The sequence below is a fragment of the Petaurus breviceps genome, unplaced genomic scaffold (genome assembly GCF_028583685.1).
Source record: "Petaurus breviceps papuanus isolate PSGF00001 unplaced genomic scaffold, PetGlider_PUasm1.0 90762, whole genome shotgun sequence".
In the NCBI taxonomy this organism is placed as follows: domain Eukaryota; kingdom Metazoa; phylum Chordata; class Mammalia; order Diprotodontia; family Petauridae; genus Petaurus; species Petaurus breviceps.
The window spans coordinates 1,383,580-1,408,760 of NW_027187339.1; the positions used below are offsets into that span (position 1 = coordinate 1,383,580).

Genomic DNA, 25,181 nt, shown 5'->3' on the forward strand with positions numbered 1-25,181 from the left:
AGCTGGGTGACCCAGGGAAAGTCGCTTAACCCTGTTTGCCTCAGTGCCTTGTCTGTAAAATGAGTTGGAGAAGCAGGTAGCAAACCACTGCAGTATCTTTGTCATGAAAACTCCAGATGGGGTCATGAAGAATTGAACACAGCCAAAAAATGACTGAACAGCAGCAAAGTCTGGGGGAAGGTAGCTGTGCTGCCTGCTAATAAGTAAACTGTCATTAGTTAAAGTGAGTACATTTTAAGCCCCTTCAAAGGACCAGAGACCTTAGAATTTTGAATAGATGGTAGACGATTTTTATTAATGAAAAGTATGAATTTGGGGGTATTTTAAAGACAATTCAACTTTATTACTTTGTGGCACAGCCCATAACTGAAACTAAGGAGTGATTGTTGCCTGGTACAGATTCTTTGGGAATCTTTCTTTAATGAAGAAATACAAATAATTTATAATTAGCATATATACTTGATATCTCCCAGCAGTCTTATTCAATGAAAAATGGATTTGCTAAGGAAAGGTCACGTGCCAAGTCTCTGTAGTATTACTGTACATATGATGCTGTGGGCCAAGAAGGGGGAATGATTCAGTTCTATAAAAGTAAGGTCCTTGAGAGCTAATAGCACATGTCATAATCATCATTGTTGACCTTTATGTTATACTTGAGAGGTTATTAACTACTTTAATACATTAGATCCCACAGATAATATTTTTACTCATGCGGAAACTCAGGCCCAGAGAAGTTGAGTTTTTGATGGTCAGAGAGGTTGGTAGGGTTGAAACCCCAAGTTTCCTGAGGCTAATTCCAGTATCCATAAGGCAACCTCTTATATTATCACTTAGGCACTTAATAAATGTCAAATTTAATTGAAATGAAATTAGAGAACATCTTTTCCTCATTTTATATATATAGAAACCGAATTTCAGAGAGGGGCTTGTTATTCCACTGAGTTGCATACATTAAAAATAGTTATACTCAAGACAAAGTCAGATATATTAAAAATGATGGGAACACTGGAGTTGGAATCAGGATATCTGAATTCAGTTTCTCCCTCAGATACTTACTAGCTGTGTGACCCTAAGCAAATTATTTTTAACTTCTTCAGTCTCAATTTTATCATTAGAAAAATGAAGATTATCACAGGTACCTACTTCAAGGGGTTGTTGTAAAGGTCAAGGGGAATCCCCTATATGAAACACCTTTCACATCTTAAAGTTCCATGTAAATGCTAGGTATTATTGTAAATGGAATTATAAGAGGAATGCTTAGGTTCTGTTTTTGATGGCCTTCAGAAATGTCCTTTGACACCAGCCTGCCAACACTCAAAGATCAACTTCACTGTTGTAAGTGTGGAATTTCTTGTGTTTTTGTTTTCAGTGGATGATTCAAAGACCATTCAAAGCAGCAACATTCTTTGGCTGCATTGGCATGGATAAATTTGGTGAGATCCTGAAGAAGAAAGCTGCAGAAGCCCACGTGGATGCGTATTACTATGAACAGAACGAGCAGCCCACAGGAACTTGTGCCGCCTGCATCACTGGGGATAATAGGTCAGACCAGATTTTTTGTGAAATTAGTTACTTAGACAAATGTTGGTAAGACACAAGTTAGAATTTGGAATTGTAATTCTCTGTTCCTGACCTTTTTATATTATTGGGTAGTAATTTTGGGGGCAGTTAGGTGGCCCAGTAGGTAAAGCACTGAGCTTTCATTCAAGAGGATTTATTTTCCCAAGTTCAAATCCATCCTTAGACACTTCCTCGTTGTGTGACCTTGGGCAAGTCATTTAACCCTGTTTGCCTCAATTTCCTCATTTGGAAAATGAGCTGGAGAGGAAAATGGTGAACCACTCTAGTATCTTTGCCAAGAAAACCCCAAAATGGGGTCATGGGGTGTCAGATATGACTGATAATGACTTAACAACAAATAACCAAACAAAAAGTTTTTTTAAGCACTTACTGTGTGTGAGTTTTCATAAACTCTGAGTTTATGAAAAAGCCAAAATATTTACTGCCCTCAAGGAACTTGCCCTCTAATGAGGGAGATAGCATGCACATAAATAGAAATGTATAAGTTTCATATAGAAAAGATGGAGACATCCGCAGTGAGAAGATAGTAGCTGAGGGAAAGGGAACCAGTAAAGGCCTCCTAGAAGAGACTTAAACTGAGTTTTGAAGGAAGTGTTTCAAAAGGCAGAGGAGAAAAAGAAGCAAGTGCCTTATGTATAGACAGAGAAAACATTTTAATCAACTATTTCGTGAGAGGTTGAAATTTCTCTGGTGGTGGTGTCATTTTTAGGGTTCGGAGTACTTTGTTGTACATGGTATTCTTAGACCGGTTCATGGATTATTTAAAAAACAAACAAAAAACTCTGACCATTTTCCTTCTTCTATAATGTCGTAAGCATGGCCCTGGTTTCTAGTTTCTCTCCTAAATCTTTTAAAATAGAGAGCTTTCTTCATTTGGGCATGTTTTCACCAATGGGCAGTATCGTTCTTGGCAGGCTGAACTCATCTTAATAAATTAACAATTTCATTTGAGACGGAGAGGCAATTAATGAGGACTTTCAAACACATGAATATTTGGAGAAATTTCTAGCTCAACCTAAAATATATAAATCTATGAAAATGACTTCCATAAATTTTAACATAATTCTTAATAGTAACACTAATTGTATAAAACATGCAACCATTCCAAAATGAAATTATGTTATCTTTCCTGAGCCCACGTGGTTCTAATTTGATGCAAAGCTATTATTGCAGCCTTCCTGATTCTTAGCACATGGAAAGGCAGAGCTAGCTTCCTCCTTTTTAGCCTCGCAGATGTGTTCTCGAAGGGGGCCCCTCTTCCCCTCCTCTACAGAACTGCTCCCTGATTCTTCTCTAAGAGAAACTAGAGAGGGAAGGTGCCCTTTGGAGGCCATTTGCCTTCTTCTTTTGATCTATTTAGAGCCTCCCTTCAGATAAAGTAAAGAATAGCGCATCTCTTTGCTCCTAGAGAAAAGAAAAAACAAAGAGAAAGAGAAAAAAATTATATTCAAGATTCTTTTTCTAAATGAGTTGGACAGGTGGCCACTTCCCAAATTTTATGATTCTCTCATTGAAAGAGCCCAGAGTACAGAATCCTCATCACCATCTTTAAGCCTCAGCCAATTTTTTCAGTATATAGTTAGTTCACCTACTCCATGGCCACTTCCTTTCCCTAAATGTAGGCAACAGCACATGTTCTGCATTGAAAGCTCTTTGCCAGGTCAGTTTGCCCCCACCCCAACTCCCTATTAGGCACGCATCAATTCTGAGTCAAGGAGGTCTTCTCTTTTAATAACAGAAAGCAGCCTCTTCCATCCAACCACATGACTCATTAGGGGCCTCAATTTCCTGAGACCTATTCTGCCTCAAGCTCAGTGGGAAAGGGACAAATTACTCTGCCTCTCATTCCAAACAGCTAGAAGGTAATTAGTTGTTAGTTGATTATTATGTTATTGCCAAGATGGTTAAGTAGGCAGGCTTTATGAAAAATGTCTTGTGGATTCAGGTTGTACCTTGAGTTGCCTGGGTTCTGGCGCACTGGAACATAAATGGTTGAATAATAATAACTGTGCCACAAGGTCACCAACATCTCTCCTATAGACAATATCTTATGAACCTTTCCTGTTCTGGTTTTGAATCCTTTTGTATCCCTTCAGCATAGAACATCTAAGACAAGTCCTGGGGATAACTGAGGAAGTCAGTGAATATATATATATTGCATCAATGAGTAAATGAATGAAATGAAGAAATACTATTTTTAAGGATAGAATTGTAGAGAATGCTACATTTAGAAGAGATGTTGGAGATCTTTCTTATTTTGGAACAACATTTTTCTGGCCAATCCTTTTTATTCAATTAACATTTATCTTCCTTGCAAGAGATCTATATCTGCTTCCTCTCTTTTCTCCAGTCAGAATCCCCATGTTAATCTTTCATAGTTCTGTAATTTTAAAATGTTGGTTTTATGTTAAAGAATTTTTTTTCTAAGGCCTTTTTGAATGTCAGTAGCAAAACTTTTTCAAAATTCATATTTGTATTCCTGAATGTATTTCTTGAAATACACTAATCAAAATATTAATATGAGATCTCTTTTATAAAGACTTCATTGTGTGATTTCAGGAACATTATTAATAAATTTGCCAGATAAGTGACCTTATAAAATGTTTTCCTAGAAGGGAGTTTCTCTTTATTTTTCTCTTTCCTCCTTTTTCTGTCTTCTCTTCCCTTATCATTCTGTGCATTTCTGTCTTTTCTCTTTCTTCTTCTTATTCCAGATAATGTTCTTTCTTTGCCTCCCTTTATTGTCATCTATGTGTTATTCAATCAGAGCATCATAGAGTTTTGGACTGAGAAGAGACCTATTATAGATACTTTTTGCTAAGGCTTTCATTTTATGCTGGTAGAGAATCTCAGTGCTGAAGAGGCAAAATGACTTACTTAAAACAACTTTATTTTCCTAGAAGTCACAGATTTGTACAGATATGCAGGACATGAATTCACAAATATGTATTAAACACGTTAGACACATGTTTAAAGGTACAATTTGGAGAGAAATAGGTAAAGTAAATATGAAAAACTGTTTACAGGGGAAATTTTTCTTAGATTTTTCCTGTACAGATGCAGCTAGTTGGCATAGGGAGACCTGAGTTCAAATTCTGCCTCAGACACATTGCCAACTATGTGACCTTAAGCAAGGCACTTAATCTTTGCCTCAGTTTTCTTCATTTATAAAATGGAAGTAATGATACCACCTGCCTCTCAGGTTGTTGTAATGATAAAATAAGATAACAATTTCTAAAGTGCTCCACAAGCCTTGAAGTATTATATAAATTTGACTGTTATTATTTTTTAAGTGGGCTACTCAATGCCGTGAAAGTAAAGAGCAGCAAAATTGGTGCCCATGAATGGTGTCGAGATGTAGAGGAAGATCTCCAATTCTTTGGGCAGATTGTATTGAAGATCTTTGGGAAAAAATAGACAAAATCGAGACACAATGAAAAGACACGAATGGCTCGCAGTCAAAGGAATTCCCACATTGAGATAATAGATCTTTTGAAATATAAACATTCCCAGGAGCAGAGCCAACAGTTGGGAACATCCAAGAATGTTAGTAGGTCATTGGTCATGCTGGATTTGGAATTAGAAGAACTTGACTAGAATTCTGGCTTTTCTACCTGTGTAGACTTGGTCAAGATACTTAACATCTCTGCCTCTGTTTCCTTATTTGTAAAATGAAAACACTGGAAAACTTTCAACCCTAAATCTTTGGACCATGATTTATAAACAAGAATTCTTTACCACTTTTTTACTCATTCTGAAGTGGCAAAGCACAAGTCTGTTTAGATGATGAAATTATGATCCTTTCCTTTTAGGCCTCTTTTTTCTTTAAATCCTTTTTCATTCATTAAGTTATGATTTGTTTAAGTGTTACCTATAGTGAATACTCATTTATTGAATGGTGGAGTCAGTTTTCACTGTTGAAGAACTGGAGTCATTTCACATGTAATTAGTTCTAATGATGATGTTGATCTCAAACACTTACTTAGGCCTTTCCTGGAGTTCACTTTTTAAGAGTGGTTGGTGCTTCATTATCCATCCCTCTTGCCCTTCATGCCCTCTGTCCAAATGAAATGAATCATCTGTAGGAGATCAGTATAACTTTACAAATGTATTTGTGAAGATTTCTGTTTGTGATTTTGTACCTCCAACAAATTGACATGGAAATGATATTTCTCCAAATCATACCATTTTTTATACAAATGGTGCATTTTTAAAGTGAGAAAAGTTCTTATATCTATTCTAAGAAATAACATTTCCTATATTTAAAAATATGTATGATATTCATGTTCTTTATGATATACATTATGATATTTGTTTAATATAACAAAAGGGTACTGATGTTATTATGGTTATGGTCACAGGGTATGGAAGCTGAGCAGTCATTTTTCTTTAGAAGAAATTAGTCTAAAGCTACTCCCACTAACTCTGGTTTCTCAATAAAAATGGCTAAAATACTGTGCTAAAAGTCTTTATCCTTTAGTACTTATGAACCTTTTTTCCCCCAATTTCTCATTTATAATATATAATTTTGAAAAGATTATGGGCCAGGGGCATATTTTTTCTAGGCTAAAAATAATTACATTTGGGACTATAGGATACTAAAACAGAGAGAGAGAGAACTATAATAAATGAATGGATAAATGAAATGAATTTATTGAAAGAAATTCAATTTTTGTTTTTACAAAGAACTATATAGAACAGCCTAGAGTGATAAGTGCCAAGACAATTACCTTTTTACTTGAAAAAGAAATAAAAATCACATTCTTTTTTTGTCTCAGTTTCATTTCCCTTATATAATTCTCTGTTAGAAATGGAAAAAAGGTCATTATATGAACCAGTGGACTTAAAAAAAACATATAATCAATCTTATTTAATAAAATAATATAAGATATAATTTTATTGTATCTGGTTTGATCATTGGTCAATAATTAAAAGGTCGCTATAATAGTTTGGGCAAAATCTGAGCTGCTGAGTTGTGCTTAGGTTTTCCAGCTGTAACACCAGAGAAGCCCAGGGGCTTGGCAGCTGTGGAAACTAATTTTAATTGATTCCAGCCCTTAAAATGTAATGTTTTGCAAATTAATTCCCCATAGTAACTACAGAGTATGTAGTGAAGACATGTGTTGGAATATGAAATTAATCCTAGGTTTGATTTTTAGAGCATTTGGATAAATATACAAAATACAGTCTATCTGTAAATGTTTTATAAACAAAGACATTTTTGCAGTAATTAGGATTAAGCTTTTCATCATCAGCTTTTGCACATTAACATTCCAATATGTTCTTTTCTTTTTAGGTGAATTTTAACCTTTTAAAATGTGTCAGTCATGCATTTCAAATTGCCCGAAAATGCTTTTCATGTTCTATTTCTCAGTATTTAAGTTAGTAGTTTTAGGTTTCTAGAATAAGGATTTCTCATCCTGATGAATGTCCTAAACATACTTTGTAATTTAATAATCTCACTTAAGTCCTCAAGAGAAAATGAACCCTATGTTCATGTCTGAAATAAAATGAATAACCCACAAAATATTGGGAATCAATAGTCTACAAAAGTATACAATCAGTTTTTCCAATAGCAAGAAAACCTGTTTTTGCTTGGTTATTTTAGGTCCCTTGTTGCCAATCTTGCTGCTGCCAATTGTTATAAAAAGGAAAAACATCTTGACTTGGAAAAAAACTGGAAGTTGGTAGAGAAAGCCAAGGTTTATTATATAGCAGTAAGTATGGATTACTTTATATTTGTGATACTTATTGACATTACAAATCGTTATTGTCAGCTGTTATACAGGTTAAATGATTTGCTGAATGTAACCTGCAAATCCCAAGTCAAAACATGGTAGTATCATTTTTTCAAATGTTGAGGGAAAAATGTAATCACTGTGTGTTTGTGTTGTCTGTTTTTTGGTTTTCATTCTGGGTAGATACTTGCTTAAACTGAGCACAGGATGCCTTATTAAGCCAACCTTTTTCTTAAGAGCTCTTGTAATATTTGTTCAGCAAATTTACATTTCACATTTTTAAGGCAAATTGTTGTGAAGGATGCCCGGATTATGTAGAAAAACATTATTAGCATAATTATTCATTGCAAACAATTTGAGCTTATTTGCCTGAAAAAAATCTTAATTGCTATTTATTCCATAGTAATTACCATGACACCTTATAATTCAATATTTCAGTAACATTGATCATGACAAGAGTCTTGGATCTGGGCAGGGAGGCAGGCTATTAAATCTTTTGGGCTATACAGTATGTAAAAAAAATTAATTTCTAAAACTGGATTTTTTTTTTACTTGAAAAAAACCCTTCTGAATTAATCAACTACTCCTTTTTGTATTTCAAATTCTGGGTAAGTAGAGAATTTGTTTCCATCTCAATGTGAGGTATCTGTGGTTGATCACAATTAGTAATTAAATATAAGCTTCTGTGAAAGATTACAAACCCATAATGTTCATATAATCTATGGTTCTAGTATGACAGATGTTGCCATTCTGCTACCTGAACTGTGTGGGAACAGCTGGTAAAAAAGTGTAAAAAATTGATTATCCAGTAGGAACACATTCATTGAAAATAGTTATTTCTTTCAGCTAGTGTTAATGTCTCCTCCATCCTGTTAGTGTGCAGTGCTGTAGGCTTTACATGGCTGTTATTGATTCTTGTGTAGAACAGAGACTGCCCCTTTTTAACTGTCAAATACTAACACTGAAGGTTATACAAAGGAGAGGCATCTCACAGCTTCTGCCCCATGTTTGAAGAAACATTGCAGGAATTCATGCTTTTTCTTTTAATTTGTTTTTTCCTTCCCAGAATTATTCCAACTTTTAATTTGTTCCTTTAATTTGTTCCTTAGTATCAGATTTTCATTTTCAAATAATCATATTTTTGGTGTTAAATTTTATTTCGGTCTGAACATGATGTTTGTGTGCACACTCTTCCTTTGGGGGCTAAAATGCCATTTAGAGGTTTTATTGCATTTATGGATTTTTACTTTTAAAAACTCAACAAACCTTGGTGCTTGAAGTTTGTTATGACCTCTAGTAGACGGCTTACAATAGTGAAGCCATATGAGTTTTTTGTATGCTAAAATAAGTGTTTCTCAGACAATTACCTGTATTTTAATTCTTCATCTTTATGAATTTTCATACAAAGAGATGCTCAGTTCATCACTCCTTCCCTGCCCCCATCTTATAGCTGCCTTCTAAGCCCTCAGAACTCTTTTTACACAGTAATGGAAAAACCTTCCATATGGGCTGGTAGCCAGGCAGTCAGTAAACACTTGTTAAGCTCCTACTATGCGCCAGGCAGAATGCGCAGTGGTGGGGATACAAATAGGAAAAGAAAAACATTTCTGTCCTCTAGGAGTTTACAACTGAATAGGGAAAACCACACACAAAAGGAAGCTGAAAAGGGGGAGGGCAAAGGGAGGTACCAGGCATGAGGGTATAATGGAGAAATCTCAAGGAATGCAGCCAGGCCAGAAATGTGCCCTCCTTGAACAGAGGCATTGGGAGGAGCTCTTCACTCCACCTTTTAATCAGAGGGTACTGATTACCTAAGCTGATCTAATCTTGCAGGACAACCAAGTTCCTGAGGAGAGACTATCCTGATCCCACTGTCCCTCGTGTCTCTTATATACCTTCTGTGGTTCTCTCCTTATCTGTTGTCTTCTGCCACTCACAGCTCAGTTATTTCTACTTTATGTGATTTCTTTATCACACCTATGTAGATATTATCTTTAAGGCTTTCTTCTTACCCTCTCTCAATTTTTTCCCTATTAACTCAAGAAAATCATTTTTCTTCCCTTGTCTCTTGATCTCTCTCTGTTCTATTTGTGTGCAAAATGGAAGTGACCCCAGTGTGATAAATAAAGAAGCAGGAGTCTTGACAAACCCATATCAAGGAAAAAGACAAGCATAAAGTGAAATCAGACATATTAAAGAACCAATAGAGACCTTGAAAGTACTGAGAAATCTACCTTTCAAAATCTCTGTAGAAGTCTCCATCTATGTGTTCCTCCTCCTCCTCCTTTAGGTCCCTTGTTACCATTCTTGTTCCAGCAAAACTTTTTTTCTAAAGCAGAAGCATTCAAAGTAATTTAGAAAACTTTTACAATTTGTTATTTGTGTTGTGCTTAATTACTAGTATTGTAATTGTTTTGTCTAATACTTTTTCACCAACAGAATATAATAGTGAGTTAAAGATAAAATTGAAAAAAAAAAACATTAAATTTTTCCCCTTTGGGAAAATACATTCAGCCTCCCAAACAACTTGACTTTCTGTTAATGTTTTAAACACAATCCGTTTGTCCATTAGGCATGTTCCATATAAACTATTGTAAAGGCCAGAGATTTTAGAAGATACTCAGAGATTGGGTTTGATTGAAGAATCTAGCACTCTATTTTGTGAAATCTTACTTACAAAATTTGTATGTGTGTACTATCGAATTGAAAACTGAGCATGGCAAAAAGTAGATACTGATAAACAATTTAAGTAATGTTGTTAGGATTTAGGGGTTCTTATTTAGTCTTCATGGAAAGGAAATGCTATTTAATTCTATTAAGCAGTTAAATGCCAGATTCTTTACAGTGGAGAGTTCTGTGACACACCTACTTCTTTCTCTCTCAAGTATAATATAAGATTGTTTCTAGAGTTATTGTGCGTGCAGAGATAGTACAGCCAAGCTACCACATAAGTGGGATTTTTTTTTGTTTTACCATGGACTTTGAAGAAGAAAACTGTTAAGAAAAGATGACTCTATTTTGGAGCCTTGAGAAAAAACAACAACCAAAAATACCTGTTTTGAACATCTATTTGGTTTATTCTATTGACTTTTTTAGATTTAGATTTTGTTATTCTCCTAATATCCTTTACTTACCCTCTCCTAGTAACCTTCTTCCTCTGGGAGCTTTCCCCGTTTTAGCTTTCTTTTTTTTATCTTTCCTCAGGATATCCCCTATCATATGACTCTATTCAGACCATCTATGATATCAATCTCTTTTTGCCCTGCAACTCCATCAGTTCCCACTTTAGCATATTTACACCTTAAGTCTCATTTTCAGAATCTAGAATGACCATGGATGACTTTTTACAGGGAGCTAGAATTCATATGTGAGTTGGAATTCTCATCTTTGGGGACTAAGTGGGGTTTTGAAGGGAACCATGCAATGACTACATGGGTAGATTGGGCATTTATATTTTTCTTGTGTCTGGCCACAGATTTAGAGGAAATATAGAAGGAGTGTTTAGTAGGCAAGCAAGAGGAAGTAAACATAAATTTAGGAAGAAAGGGTGGTTAGCATTAGGGCAAGGGGGAATGAGAGGATACTCTTCCTTTTTTTTTTTTTTTTTAAAGCAATCGGGGTTAAGTAACTTGCTCAAGGTTACACGGCCAGTTATTATTTCTGGGTGTGGTGCTGAGTATCTCGCTGAGCCACCTGGCCGCCCCTAAGCAATTGGGGTTAAGTAACTTGCTCAAGGTTACACGGCCAGGTGTTTCTGGGTGGGTGCTAAGTGTCTGAGCCCGGGATTCGATCTCCAGGTCTTCTCAACACTGGAGCCGGTGCTCTTACTCGCTGTGCTACCTGGCCGCCCCAATACTCTTCCTTCTTTGTAATCTTCAAGGTCTTCTACTCATTAACTATGTCAGTGCTACTTGGTTTAGGTTTTAAACACAGAGTGTGTTAACAGGCAATGACTAATTCTTAGAATTAGTTGCTTTCGTTGAATATTAAGAAATCATACTCATGATGTGACTAGGATGCTTCATTCATGTCATGAAGTTACTCCAAATCTACTCCAAGTTTATACTGGTAGGTTGCAAATTGGCCATTCAATTTGATTTGAAAAGCATTTATTAAACATCTGTCATGTGCTAGAAACTTTGCTGGGCTTACCCTCAAGGACATCCTATTTGAAGGTTGGTGTGGCAGGGAGGAGCAATGTATATAATTTTTAAAAATACACACAATTTAAGTAAAACAAATGAGGGGGAGGAACGAAACTCATAGATGGTGGGGGTAGGGGAGAGGAGTATCTGGGAAATCCCTGGAATGATGAATGGAATCATATTATAATTGACTGACACTCTCTTTTTAGAAACAATAATGTTGATTTAATTAGTGTTCATAAAGCAACAGGCAAAAGGGGATTGGAGAGAAGAGGTACATAGTAAATCAAGGGTATAGGTACAGCTAGATCTACTGGGTTCTTACCAAAAGGACAACATGGCCTTAGGACAGGAGTTCCAAATCTGAGTGTCTTAGTTTCTCTAGGCTATGGTCTCTGGCAGTATGGTTTGGAAATGGTAGTAATGGAGTCATAGGTGCTGGAGATGGCATGTGTAAAGTAGCCTATTTTGGCTTGAACATAGGGTGTGTGAAGCAGAATAATGAGAATTGAGTCTAGAAAAAGAGAATGACTCTAGATGATGGACTTTAAATGTCAAATAACACAGTTTGCATTTTATGCTACAGGTAGTGTTGAGCCTCCAAAACTTTTTAAGCAGGTTGAGTATTATGGTCAGATTGTATCTTAGAAATCCCAGTTTAGCATCTGCAATGGAGTGTGGATTAGATAAAGGAGAGACTTGGAGCAAGGAGGCCAATTAGGAGTCTGTTGTAACAATTCAGGAAGAAGTAACAAATGATTAAACCAGAGTGGTCACTATGTGAGTAGAGGGAAGGGGACAAACACAGGTCAAACGGACAAGACTTGACAATTAATTGGATATAAAAATTCACCTTGTAGAAGCAAATAAAGAAATTGGTAGAATCGGTTCCATCTTGTGCCTAAAAGCATCATTTCATTGAATGGTTGGTCACTTTCTCTTCCTGTGCTCATGATGAACATAAACAGACTGGTGGTCACAACAGCGTTTGTGGCTTGCGCACTAACACCTGTTGCAGAGGATGAAGAAAAGAGAGAAATTATATTAAGAACAAAATCTTTCAAAATAAGTTCATTGATGCTAGGTGACTTCTCTACCCTCTGACTTCAGGGGGCAGTAAAAAAATATGCTTGAGAAAAAGCTTAAAATGAAGAGACCATTAGTGAGTTGGGCTTCTATATTATGAATATTTTCTTCACAGAGAGAATTAGAAGTTTTTGCATATAGTAAACACGCAACAAAGTTATAAAAAAATGAAGTCTACTATGTCCTCACAGCCTAGACAGAATTGGTTATTGTCTTGGGAGTTGAGAATCATCTCTCTGGAAGCAGTCAAAATCATTGATTGGAAGAGAGTAAATGTTGAAATTTGTGTAAGAACAAAAGACATAGATTAAAATTAACCAGTATAATTATAAAAATGTCAACCTTTTATGTTTCATTAAACTGTTGAAATTTAAAAGTGGGAAATGGATAAAAGCAAAGACATTGATTCTTTCACCATTTCTCTGAGAAAAGTAACCCACACAAAATTATTCCAGCAGCGAGGATACCAAAGGAGCCCTGAAAAGGGCAGGGTGGTTGAAGTGAGGTTGGGTCTAAGACCTGTTTCCTCATAAACCTCAAAACAGCAGAAAAATCTTTAATTCCCCAGTTGGAACAGCTGTAGTTGGTATTGTGAGGAGCCAAGTTATTCCGAAGTAGACTCTACATCTTGTATGGTACAAAAGTAGTCATTTACCCACACAACACTGAGCATACTATCATATGCTCTCTTCTGTAAAATCCTGTTCTTGTGAGCCAACTCTCAGAGCAGATTCAGTTCAACAGCTGACTGCTATAATTTGGGTGGAAAGAGGAGAAGTGTTCTTGAGCTTCTGGAATCACTTAAAAAATACACATAATACTCATTCAGATTTTATCTTCATCCTTCAGTCCTTAGTTACCTGGTTTAAAAAAAAAACAAACCACCACCACCAAAAAATCTAATGCAATCCTGCTACCGTAAGAGAAGCTTAGTGTCTAAGGACAGGGACCGTAAGAGAAGCTTAGTGCCTGAGGAGAGGTATCCAAGAAGTGGTTTAGAGGGCGATAGCGGATACAGTGGGCATGTTAGATTGTCTCAACATGATTCCACATAATGGAAGCTTCATATCAGCAGTATGTAGTACTGTTTAAATAAAAATCAGGTCCAGAATACAATTCAGGATTTTTTGTTGATTTTTCTTTTGTTTTGTTTCTACTAATTATTGCTAATTTTTTAATAAAATGACTATAAGTAAGAGCCTTTTGTTCAGTATCCTACTTAGATGAATGAGTCATGAAGTCATTTTTATTATAATATTTTCCATGTAGTGGTTAAATTTTAAGTCATACGATATAGTTATATACTACAGTGAGGTGCCATGGCACTATGGTTTGTAGGAAATTAGCAACATAGTATGTAGAGATTGGCAGGAATGGGAATGTCCACTAAGTGCTATGGGTTACATAGATGCCTCTATAACACTCAGCACTCTGGTATATTTTAAATTATCATGTCCTGACAGCAATCCCCAAACCTGCCACTCTTGTAAAGCCCTTTTTCTGAGAACTAAAACAGGACACCAGCCGTCCATTTCTGACGTGTCATGTTAATTTCCATATAACTACCATTCCTGTAGAGGGTTATATTTCTAAGGCATGTCACTCAGTCCACAAGCATTTATTGTTTACTATGTACCAAGCACTGTGCTAAGCACTGGACTTACAAAGAAGGGCAAAACAATTCCTATCCTTGAGGAACTCATGTTTTTAATGGGGGAGATAAATGTGAAAATAACTAGGTGCATGCAGTACACATACACACGAATATGTAAAAATATTTAGAGAGAGTAGTCAGAAGGTAATCTCTGAAAAGACACTTAAATGAGGGGAGAGGGACTACGAAAAGTCTCTTGGAGAAGGTAGCATTTGAGCTAAGTTTTAAAGAAAAATAGGGAACCTACGAGACAGAGATAAGGAGGGAGGACATCCCAAACATAGGGGCAGCCAGTACAAATGCACAGGGACAAGAGATGTGCAAGTTAGAGCAAGTAGACCAGTATGACTTAGTCATAGACTGCACAGTGGGTGAAGCCTGGAAAGCTAGTCAGTGGCTAGAATGTGAAGGACTTTACTGCCAAACAAGGGTTTATAGTTTATCCTGGAGGTTAAGGGAGCCATTGGAATTTATTGAGTACTGGGATGGCCTTGTCAGGCATGTAGTTTAGAAGTCCAGAGTGGGAGAAATGTGAAACAAGAAGACCAACGAGAAGGTTATTGCAGCAGTTTTCACAGGAGAGGTGAGGGCCTGAACTAGGCTCGGTTGTCTGAATGAAAAAATAGGGAAATTTAGGAAAGATGTTGTGAAGGTAGAAGCAATTAGATCTGCCCTTGGATTAGATATTGGTGGTGGTGGTAATTCTTCATTCTTAAAGAGGACGAATGGCATCAGGAGGGTGATATCTTGGTTGCAAGTGAATTGGATTTAAGTGAAGTAGAGCTGTACAAAATCATCAACTTCTCTCTTTCCTCCAAAGTTCATAGGGTCCCATAGCAAGATCTAGGTCAGGACGAGTTGCAGTAGCCCTAGACTCAGTGGGAGACCTAAAGGTCTTTCCCAGGTCTTAATTTGTCTGAGGCAACACCCATTGAGTAGTTAAAGGTTAGCTAAGAATTGAGGCAAAAGATGGCCTCCTTTGTCTTCACAGAAGAATCAGTCTGGGGGGGAATACCCTCAGAGACACGTGAGGTGTTGGTAACTTGGGTGACTGAGAAGTTGATGGTGCCTGTTTTGGGAAGAGGGTAGGGCTGGAGGGAAAAGATAATGAGTTCTGTTTTGGGCATGTTGAGCTTGAGATGCATTTGAGAATCTCGGTGATACCTCCAAGTACATTTCTAATCCCATGATTCACTTATGATAGTCACAAATCTTGCTTTATCAAATATTTTCATTATCAGGAATTTATCTAAATATTTGAGTCAGAATATATTGAATTAGATCCTATTTTCCACCTTATTGTGTCACATTCATGTTGTAAAGTTATATAGAATGAAACCTTATTCTCCCATCTCACTATGTATTTACACATACAGCTGTTTTAATCACTTTTGCCCTAAGTGGGAAAAACAGCTGACAGATACATGAGTTAATTTACTTTCAGTGGTGATCAGTGACAACCAGTTCTTTGGAATCCTTGGGGCTATCTTGTGTAGACAAGATTCATAAAGCAGCATTGAGAAATAGTGCCCTTCTCTTTCCAAAACAAATTTAAGTAGAAGCCTGTCGACCTGAGAATCAAATATTTATTTGTAAATGTTCGCCTACCAATTATTGATGATAGAAAGGGCCCCTCCCCTCATCTTCCTTCTCTTCCCTTCTTCCACCTCCCCCCCAGCCTTTATATGGTAGATAAGCTTCCTCAGCACAGTAATTAATGGAACTCAATCCCAGCTCTCTGGATCATGTGATTTTTCAGAAGAATACATTATTAGAACCCTTGCACAGCCAGTCGAGCTACAGCAGCCCAGGCGGCAGCAGCAGTTCCATTTCTCACAAAGAAAATGTTGAACCCCAGCCAAATGTGTGGTGGCAGTCTGTTGCTAGGGAATCAGGGTCCTGAGGCGATTAATGACAAAGCAGGCAATAACAAGAAGGCAGAATTACAGATTTAAAAGAGAAAAAAGTGGTTGGTGTTATAATTACCCAAAGAAATCCGCACTCATTAAATTGGCTGTTTTTATGATTGACTTTAATTGGAGGTTAGCTCCGATATTTAGCTCCTTTCCCACCCCTTTAAACACACACAGGCACATAATCAGTAGAACTGCAGACTTGTTTTTCTAAGCATTGAGAGAAGCTTGCCCTGTAATTTGATCCCCACTGACAGATGCATTTTCTATGCTGCCATTTTGAATTAACCTATTGTGGAACAATTTTCTTCAACCCTGTTGAATAAAACATCTAGTCTGATTACCTCCTATGGATTTGATAGAGTAAAAGAATGTACTTCTATTGAAGTAGGTTGTTTGCATGGAGTCCACTGATTTGGATTCTATCAATAAGCACCCAGAATTTATGATAGATTTTCAGATTTGTGGGTGAGAATACAGTGAGGACACCCTCTACCATCCCTCTTTATTTTTGGTAGTTCAAAGTACAGAGTACCTGATTCAGGGCTGCAGTGTTGTACAAGGCAGAGCAGTTCCCCCACAGGATTATCCAATAAGGTGATTGAAATCTAAAGAGTCTGAATCTTTGTTTGGACTGTTAACATTTTGGATAGAGTTTTCTACTTATGCAAACCAAAATAAACATCTCTTCCTTCTCTCTGTACTCCCACTCCTCTCCTCCCTCCCTCTCCCCCCCACGCCACAAATGTTCAGACAGATTTAGTTGAAAGTTAAAAAGTTGAGTTAAAAACTCCCTGAGAAACAGTTTCTTGTTAAATAGACATCTTTCAAGTCTGCTAATATTTGTAAAAATATTTTAAGCTCTTTCAGGTTATACGTAATTGGAGATAAATGGGTAGACAAACAGTTTTAATACTTCAATCTTTCAAAGTTCAATGAAGCACATTCATATCTTACATAGCAGTGGGGGAGCATCACAAACCATTTACCTCACAGAGAAGCCTGAATTATATAGTTACATGATGCCACTGCTCTCCAGATTTCTAATCAAACAGTGAAACAAAAGAGCCCAGCATATCCTATCCAACAATACACACACTGCTAATCAGATGCCAGTGCCAAGCTGTCTGCTTTGTTAAATACTCAGCTTCCTCCAGGCATGAAGACAGCTGCTCAAACTATGGTGAAATTTGGTGGCTCAGTCTACTTTTGCTACCCTTGGGCTACCAAGATACTGTTAATTTAGACCACCCCAATTGGTACAGTTTAGGGAATGTGGTTTGGGGTTTCTTGCTTTTTGTTTTTGTTTGTAATTAAAATGATAAAACATCATTATTATAATAAGGACCTTCCCTAAGTTTTTGCATTTGGCAGATATCTCCTGTGATAGCGATAGCCCCAGCATGTAATTTTCAATGATGTAATGGTCTTAATTGCATTTTAAAGAGAAGGGGAAACAGAGTGAAGAACCTATATTAGCTTTAAATCAGTTCAGATTTCTGCCTTGGCTACCTGTAATAGGCTGTTCATCTCTAAAATGTGAACAAGAGAGTAAAAGATAGAAACTGATAATGAATAATTATCAATCCCAGCACTACCAACAGTGGGAAGACGCTCCAGATTTTCAGTCCTCCCAGGATAGTACTGCCTGCAAGCATATTTTTCTGCAGAGGTCCTTGTTCTTATCCATTTCCCCCAGATGACGTTGCCTTTGGGGACGTGATTCTCAAATTGCATGTAAAATCTGTGCTGATTTAGCATACTATTTAAATGTAAATTAAAATGGAGGCCTCCATACCCTGATCATTTTGGTAATAAAGTTGAATGAAACAACCTGAAGATATTTATTGCTTTCCTCTTGTTAGTTTTCTTAGGAGTTAGCTTTCTCAGGAAGAAATCTTTCAAAAACTTGTGAAACTCTACTGCTATCATGTTACATTTCCTAGGAAGAGATAATCTAATAATTGACTCAATAGAGTGCAATCAATCTCAAAGCTGTTTTCTGGTTCATTGTTACTATAATGTATTTACGTGTTTGGACATTTCTCTAGTACATGATGACTCTAAACATTTGAAGGTTCATTCTTGGGCCTTTACTTGGGCAAAAGCCAGAGGATCCCTTTGGGGGAACGGTTTTTATTAAAAACAGAAAAGAGAGGCTATAGCAACTGGTGGTGTTTGTAGAGGTCAAGAAAAGGCTTAGGTTGTCATATTGCAAATGAAGGGAATATAGGGAAGGCAGGTGAAAATGCCTTTAGAATCCCCACCCAGTACTCAGCCCTTTTCTGAATAGTAGTAACTGACCACACAAGAGAGCACTCTTCATCTTTTGAATCATAATGATCAGTGATTTAGAGCTTAAAGGGAACTCAGAGGTTACCTGGTCTATCTTTTATAGACCAGATTCTTTTATAGATGAAGATACTCTGGTGAACACATTTGAGAACCTATAAGGTTTGCTATGATCTGACTCTATAGAGCTAATGTAACAGAAATGGTGCCTGAATTATATTGTAACCACTTGCAGTTTCTGATATTAGACCCATATACTATATGATCTGCCTAAAATTACACATATATTTTGTTCATGAGCTGGCATTATGGATCTCAGGCTGGTTTTATTCATTTCATTTCACTTTAATGAAGTGTTTTGAAAATCTACATTTATGTTATTCAGATATAAAACTATCAGACTACAGATTTTAAAAATATGTATATAATATTGTCTGTCTCTCCTATTGCAGTCCAAGTACTTCATCAGGCATTATATTCAAGTCTAGAGTCAGTGGCTGCTGAAAAGTAGTTTATACATTTTTGAGACTTTACTTAGCATAGTTCTTAGTCTTTTCCCTGTACCTTTCTTTCCCCAGTGCTTTAGAGTTAGCCTGAAAATTGGAGGTGAGGCCATAGGTAGGTATAAGCTGAGGATAAAAAGACCAAGAGCTCTGAGCAGACGTACTCCATAGTGACCTGTTAGTTAAGGTAATAAGAAGACAGCTATTCTTCTTTCTTCTGAGTATCACAAAGTGGTTTTAAGGAAGACCTTGTCTCCCAATTTACAAAAGCCCATAGAATGGTCAGGTGACTCAGTGAAACTATAGAGGACCTTAGAAAGGAACATAATGCTCTTGTCTCCCATCTAGTACAATCATATTTTTTCAGTTCTACATTACTTTTCAGGTATGAGCTTTTCTTAGGCTTATAAATTTCATTTATTCTGATATCAGTAGTAATAATAAAGAAATCTAAAATTTGTATAGCACTATATGTCAGGCACTGTGCTAAACACTAAAAAAGTCCTTTAACTTTTAAAAGTTCTTTTAAAAGGACTGCCAAGGCGAAGAACTACAACTGAGGACATGTATCTATCTATATAGAAGTTGAAAATCTTTATTACTTAGATATGAGCCTCAATGGCCTCTTTTAATAAGTAGAGATTGGCAAATGACAAGAAAAAAGCAAAACTGAATATTTTATAATTATGGTATTGGTAAATTATTCATTTCTGATAATATAGAGGTATACTTATGTTTTGAGGAAAGTATGATCATAAATTCATATGATTGACTTCTATATTGCTTATGGAACTGGTTTCATTTCTTTGTGCCATGCCTTCTGTCATGTTAATTGATACCTCTTGTGAAGAAATTTAGATTTCTCTTGGCTAAACAGCCTAGCCATCAGAGACGCTGTACCCAAGGGGAGCTCAGTGAGGGTCTCCTAAGAGGAAAGAACTTCCAGGCCCAAGAGTACCAGAGTTGTGGGAGCTGCCTTGACCACATGTGTGCCCACTGTCATTATCTTCTAAGTTTGTGTCTACTCTTCCCATACTGTGTGTTTGTGAGAGAGCCTGGTCCTGGTTTATGGGGAGAATGTTTTGCAGCCTCCTTTCTTAACTATGTAATGTCATTAAATGCTATTTCTTTGAAAAGAAATTTAGACCCTCCTCATTTGTTTGTCCTATATAATAATATAATAAAATGTAATCACCTTGAGGGCAGGGATACTTTCATATCTGTTTTTGTGTCCTGCCATTTAATAAAAGAGGATTGTTTTATTGACCTATATTTATCAATATAGGAAATCATTTAGAATTTAAGGTTCAGTGGGCCAGACTTCTCTAAACTTTATATGCTGCACAGCAAACCTACCCACCATTCATGTTTGTCCGGCTCTCATAGTTAGGGATTCAAAGAAATGGATTCTTGGATTTTAGAGCTCGGATCAACTTAGAGATCATTTAGTCCAACCCTCTTGTTTTATAGATGAGGAAACAGAGTCTGGAAGGAGATAAAGTGACTTGCTGCTATAAGTAGTTTAAGGTTCCCAAAGCACTTTGATATATTATCTCACTTGATTGTCTCAAGAACACAACAAGGTAAGTGATATTATGACAGCTATTTTAAAGATGATAGAACAGGTCACGCCATTAGTGGCAGAGCTGGTTCTGCGTGTTTTCAAACTTAAGCCTAGTCCTAGGCAAGGGATGTAACATGGATGGATTTTGAGCTTTAAAAAAAAATAAAATGGTTCTATTGAAAGTAGGAAAAGGGGGCAACTAGGTGGCTCAGTGAGTAAGAGCGCTGGCCCCAGAGTCGGGAGGACCCGGTATCGATTCCGGCCTCAGATACTTAACACCCACACAAAAAAACTAGCCTTGTAACCTTGGGAAAGTTACTTAACCCCAATTGCTTTAAAAAAAAAAAAAAAGAAAGAAAGTAGGAAAAGAACATACTTAATCTAAAGAAAAATATTGTTTTGAGGGCAATACCTGAAGAAACTTGAGCTGTTGGTTGATTAGATGAATTGAATCCCACTGATGGTAGAAGTTATTTTTGATGTTTCTATAAGAACTCCTGTCTCCCTTCAAATCCTAGGGTAAGTCTCACCTTCTTAAAAGAGCTGTTCCCAGTTCCTTCAGTACTTTTCCCCTCACCTCCAAATCATTTTTCTCTTAGTCCCTGCACAGATCATATTTACATATTTGTGAATATAGGATTTAGAACTGGAGATAAGAGGCCATCTATGGTCCATATGGGTCCCTTTTCCTTTTCCTTTGGTGGCACAGACCTCATAGTGGTGTCCCTAAATAGATGCTGTATCTGCACAGTGATACCTAGGAGTTTAATAGCTTTTTGTGGCATAGTTCCAAATTGCATTGCAAAATGGTACAACTGGTTCACATCTCCACATCAGTGTATTAATATGCCGGTTTTCACAGGGCCCTTCTCACATTTGTCATTTACCCTTTTTTTTTTTTTTCCAATTTTGCCAGTCTGGTGGATAGAAGAGGTAAGTGAGAGTTGTTTTAAATTTCATTCCTCTAAATAGCAGTGATTTTGAGCATTTTGTCATATGGCTATTGATAGCTTAGAATTATAAAGAGTGGTTTTTCTGAAGGAATGAATTTTCTAGATAACTTATTTGTTTCTCACCTCCCTTTTAAGTGCTAAAACTTTTTAAAAATGTTACAAGATGAAAACCTTCTTAAACAACATTATATATTTTCTCATATTTCCCGAGTCTATTGAACATAATCAATTTCAGTGGCACAGGGTCATAATTATAAGCATGAGTTGTATTTTACTGTAGTTTCACTGAAGTATATATAACTTTTTGCTTTTTTGTTAAATTGACCCAGAATTCTATCCCATCGGTCTCTCACAGTGTTGTGAGCTAAGGAAAGTATATAGAAATAGAGCAATCTATTGTCATATTTTTGAGTTCTTATGTTTGCTTCCTATAGTGCTCCTATCTTTTTCTTTTTTATCAGCTGTCAGAATGCCTGCCTTTGACAACTGCTATTCTTTTAATTTGTCACTTGTATTTTGCTGTAGGCTGACAAACTGGGTAACCTAGCTTTTGGAGATTCATTCATTCATTTATTCATCTGTCTATCTACCTATCTAAAGATCGGGCCGTCCCATCTTATCCAGATTGAAAATACAGGGACCAGTAATGAACCAATCCGACTCAGATGAGCATATGAGAACTTTGACTATTTCTAATCATTACCAGTTTTCTACCCCTTAGGCAAATCTGGTAGACCCTGCCTCCTAGAGACTAACTATATTAATGCCAAACTTATTTTGGACACCCAAATGGCTTAACCACTATAGCTCAGAACTCCTGAACTCAAGCAGTCTCCAGCCTCAGCCTCCCTGGTAGCCTTTTCTACAGGCATATACTATCATTCTCAACGTGCAGATTTTGTTTAAAATAGGAGTGAATATGTCCTGTATAAGAAATGACCATATAGTGCAATAATAATGATCATAACTCAGGAAAGAGTGCCATATTGGACAGCCATTCAGATTTCTTATTAGAAAAATCTAGTTTTCCTCTGACATAACACTAACACTAACACTAACAGCTAGCATTTATATAGTGCTTTAAATTTTGTAAAGCAATTTATATGCATTATCTCATTTTATCCTTATAATGAAAGAAAGGGTGGGAGGAACAGAAGGAAGGAAGGGGGGAAAAGGGGAGACTAAAATTATTTATTATACTCTTATTCTGTGCCAGGTACTGTGATAAACCTGTGGATATAAATGAAAGCCAGGGTGGGGGAAAAGACTTTCCCAGCCCTCTAGGAGGTTATATTCTGTTGGGAGATATCACACAAAAGGGATCTGAAAAGGCCAGATTTGGGGAGTTGGGGGGGCAGGATTTGAGGAGATGAAGGCACCTAGCAAAGGAGCATGGCTTTGAAATATAGAAGATCAGGAAGAGAGTCTGAAGGGGGATGAATGGGGTGTGGGCCCTTCCACATAATGGAGACCCCAAGAGGAACTCATGAAATGAGAGAAGGGAGAAGATGGACCTTGCATTAGGCTGTTCTAAGAGAAAAGGCCTGAAGAAAGAGGAAAGTTCCCACATAAATCAACCACACAGGCATGATTTTGAAGTCTGGAACAAGTTGGGATAGGGAAGTAGTTGCTGCTGTTATCCCCATTTTACTCAAGAGAAAACTGAGACAAAGGTTGGATGACTTGTCCAGGGTCATAGAGACGTTAGGCATTTGTGGCAAGATTTGAGCTGAGGATGTGGAGAGCTGAGTCAGGTTTATAAAATGCAAATCATTCTCCAATTGATAAATGATCAAAGGATATGAACAGGCAGTTTTCAGATGAAGAAATTAAAGCTATCTATAGTCATGAAAAAAATGCTCTAAGTCACTGTTCATTAGAGAAATGCAAATTAAAACAACTCTGAGGTACCACCTCACCTTTCAGATTGGCTTATATGACAAAACAGGACAATGATAAGTATTGGAGGGGCTGTGAGAAAACTGGGACACTGGTGCACTGTTGGTAGAATTGTGAACTGATCAAACCACTTTGGAGAGCAATTTGGAACTATGCCCAAAGGGCTATAAATCAGTACATATCCTTTGACCCAGCAATACCACTGCTAGGTCTGTATCCCAAAGACATCCAAAAAGAGGGGATGGGCTGGGGAGAAGGATCTATTTGTACAAAAAATATTTATAGCAGCTCTTTCTATGGTGGCTAAAAATTGGAAATTGAGAAAATGCCTAGCAATTGGGAAATGGCTAAAACAAGCTGTGGTATATGACTGTAATGGAACATTATTGTTCTATAAGAAGTGACTAGCATGATAATTTCAGAAAAATCTGGAAAATCTTACATCAACTGATGCAAAGTGAAGCGAGCAGAACCAGGAAAACATTGTACACAGTAACAGCAATAAGCTGTATTGAAGAATTGTGAATGACTTAGCTATTCTCAGCAATGCAGTGATCCAAGACAATCCCAAAGGACTTATGATGAAAAATGCTATTTACCTCCAGAGAAAGAACTGCTAGTACTGTCTGAATACAGGCTGACACATGTTATTTCTCCCTCCCTTCCTCCCTCCCTCCCTTCTTTCCCTCCTATCTTTTTGTATAGAATGACTAATATGGAAGTGTTTTACATGATTGCATATGTTTAAATGATATCAGATTGCTTACTATCTCAAGGAGGGGAGTGAGAGTTAGAATTTGGAGCTCAAAACTCAAAAAAAGGTTTTTTAGGGTTTTTTTTTTGAGGGGCTAGGCGAGGCAATTGGGATTAAGTGACTTGCCCGAGGTCACACAAGTAATAAGTGTCAGGTCTCTGAGGCTGGATTTGAGTTTGGATCTTCCTGACTCGGGGGCCAATGCTCTATTCACTGAGTCACCTAACTGCCCATCAAAAAAAGTTTGAAAAAATTGTTTTAACATGTAATTGAGAAAAAATAAAATATTTTTTTAAAAGGGAGGACACATTTTTTTAATGAAGAAGTGAGGTCATGGGAACATTAAAAAAAAAAAAGATTTGAGCTGAGGTCTGAGTCCCTCTCCAGTGCTTTACTCTATTCCCTAGCCACTGCATCACAGTTGTGTGATGCTTGGAGTCTGCTTAGCTAGTCAGTGTACTGGGCAGCTTTCTAAGATTGAGTTCCTATATAAGTGGAGAATTTTTTCATACTATAATTCCCTGTATTGATAAAATCATAGATCTGGACCAAAAATGATTATAATTCACATTTATAATAATATTTTTCAGGCTTGTAAAGTACTTTCCTCACAATAATTCTGGAATTTCACTGCAAGTGATATTGCATATCTTATTCTCATTTTACAAAGGACAGATCTGAGTTTCATTGACATGAGGTCACACAACTAGGGTCACAGCCAGAATTTCAACCTGGCCCTCCTTATTTGAAGTCCAGCATTTTTTTTTTCCCTGCAACATACTTCCTCCTTATTTTAAGATTGCTTAGAAAGATCAATACGATATAATGTACAAACTTTATGACATCTATTAGGGATACTCAAAGACGTTTTTTTTTTTTCCATCCTTCTCTATTCATATGCCTCCATTAATTAAAGCTGATACATGATCAATAATCAACAGACATTTATTAGGTGCCTACTCAGAGCCAGGTAATAGGCATACAAATAGGAAAAAGTGAAACAATTCCTGCTCACAAGGACCTTACATTCTAAGGACAGAGGCAAGAAATACATATATATATATATATATATATATATATATATATATATATATATATA

At 36.7% G+C, this 25,181-nt stretch overlaps 1 protein-coding gene across 3 annotated transcripts in view; it reads left to right on the plus strand.

The window, feature by feature from the left end:
* The window catches only part of ADK (adenosine kinase), a 647,588-nt gene that overhangs the window by 354,874 nt on the left and 267,533 nt on the right, over positions 1-25,181 (plus strand). For all 3 annotated transcript variants that reach the window (XM_069068290.1, XM_069068291.1, XM_069068292.1), the window contains exons 5-6: positions 1,370-1,542; positions 7,190-7,298. In XM_069068290.1, the coding sequence (XP_068924391.1) occupies positions 1,370-1,542; positions 7,190-7,298 (282 nt within the window). The remainder of the gene's footprint in view (positions 1-1,369; positions 1,543-7,189; positions 7,299-25,181) is intronic.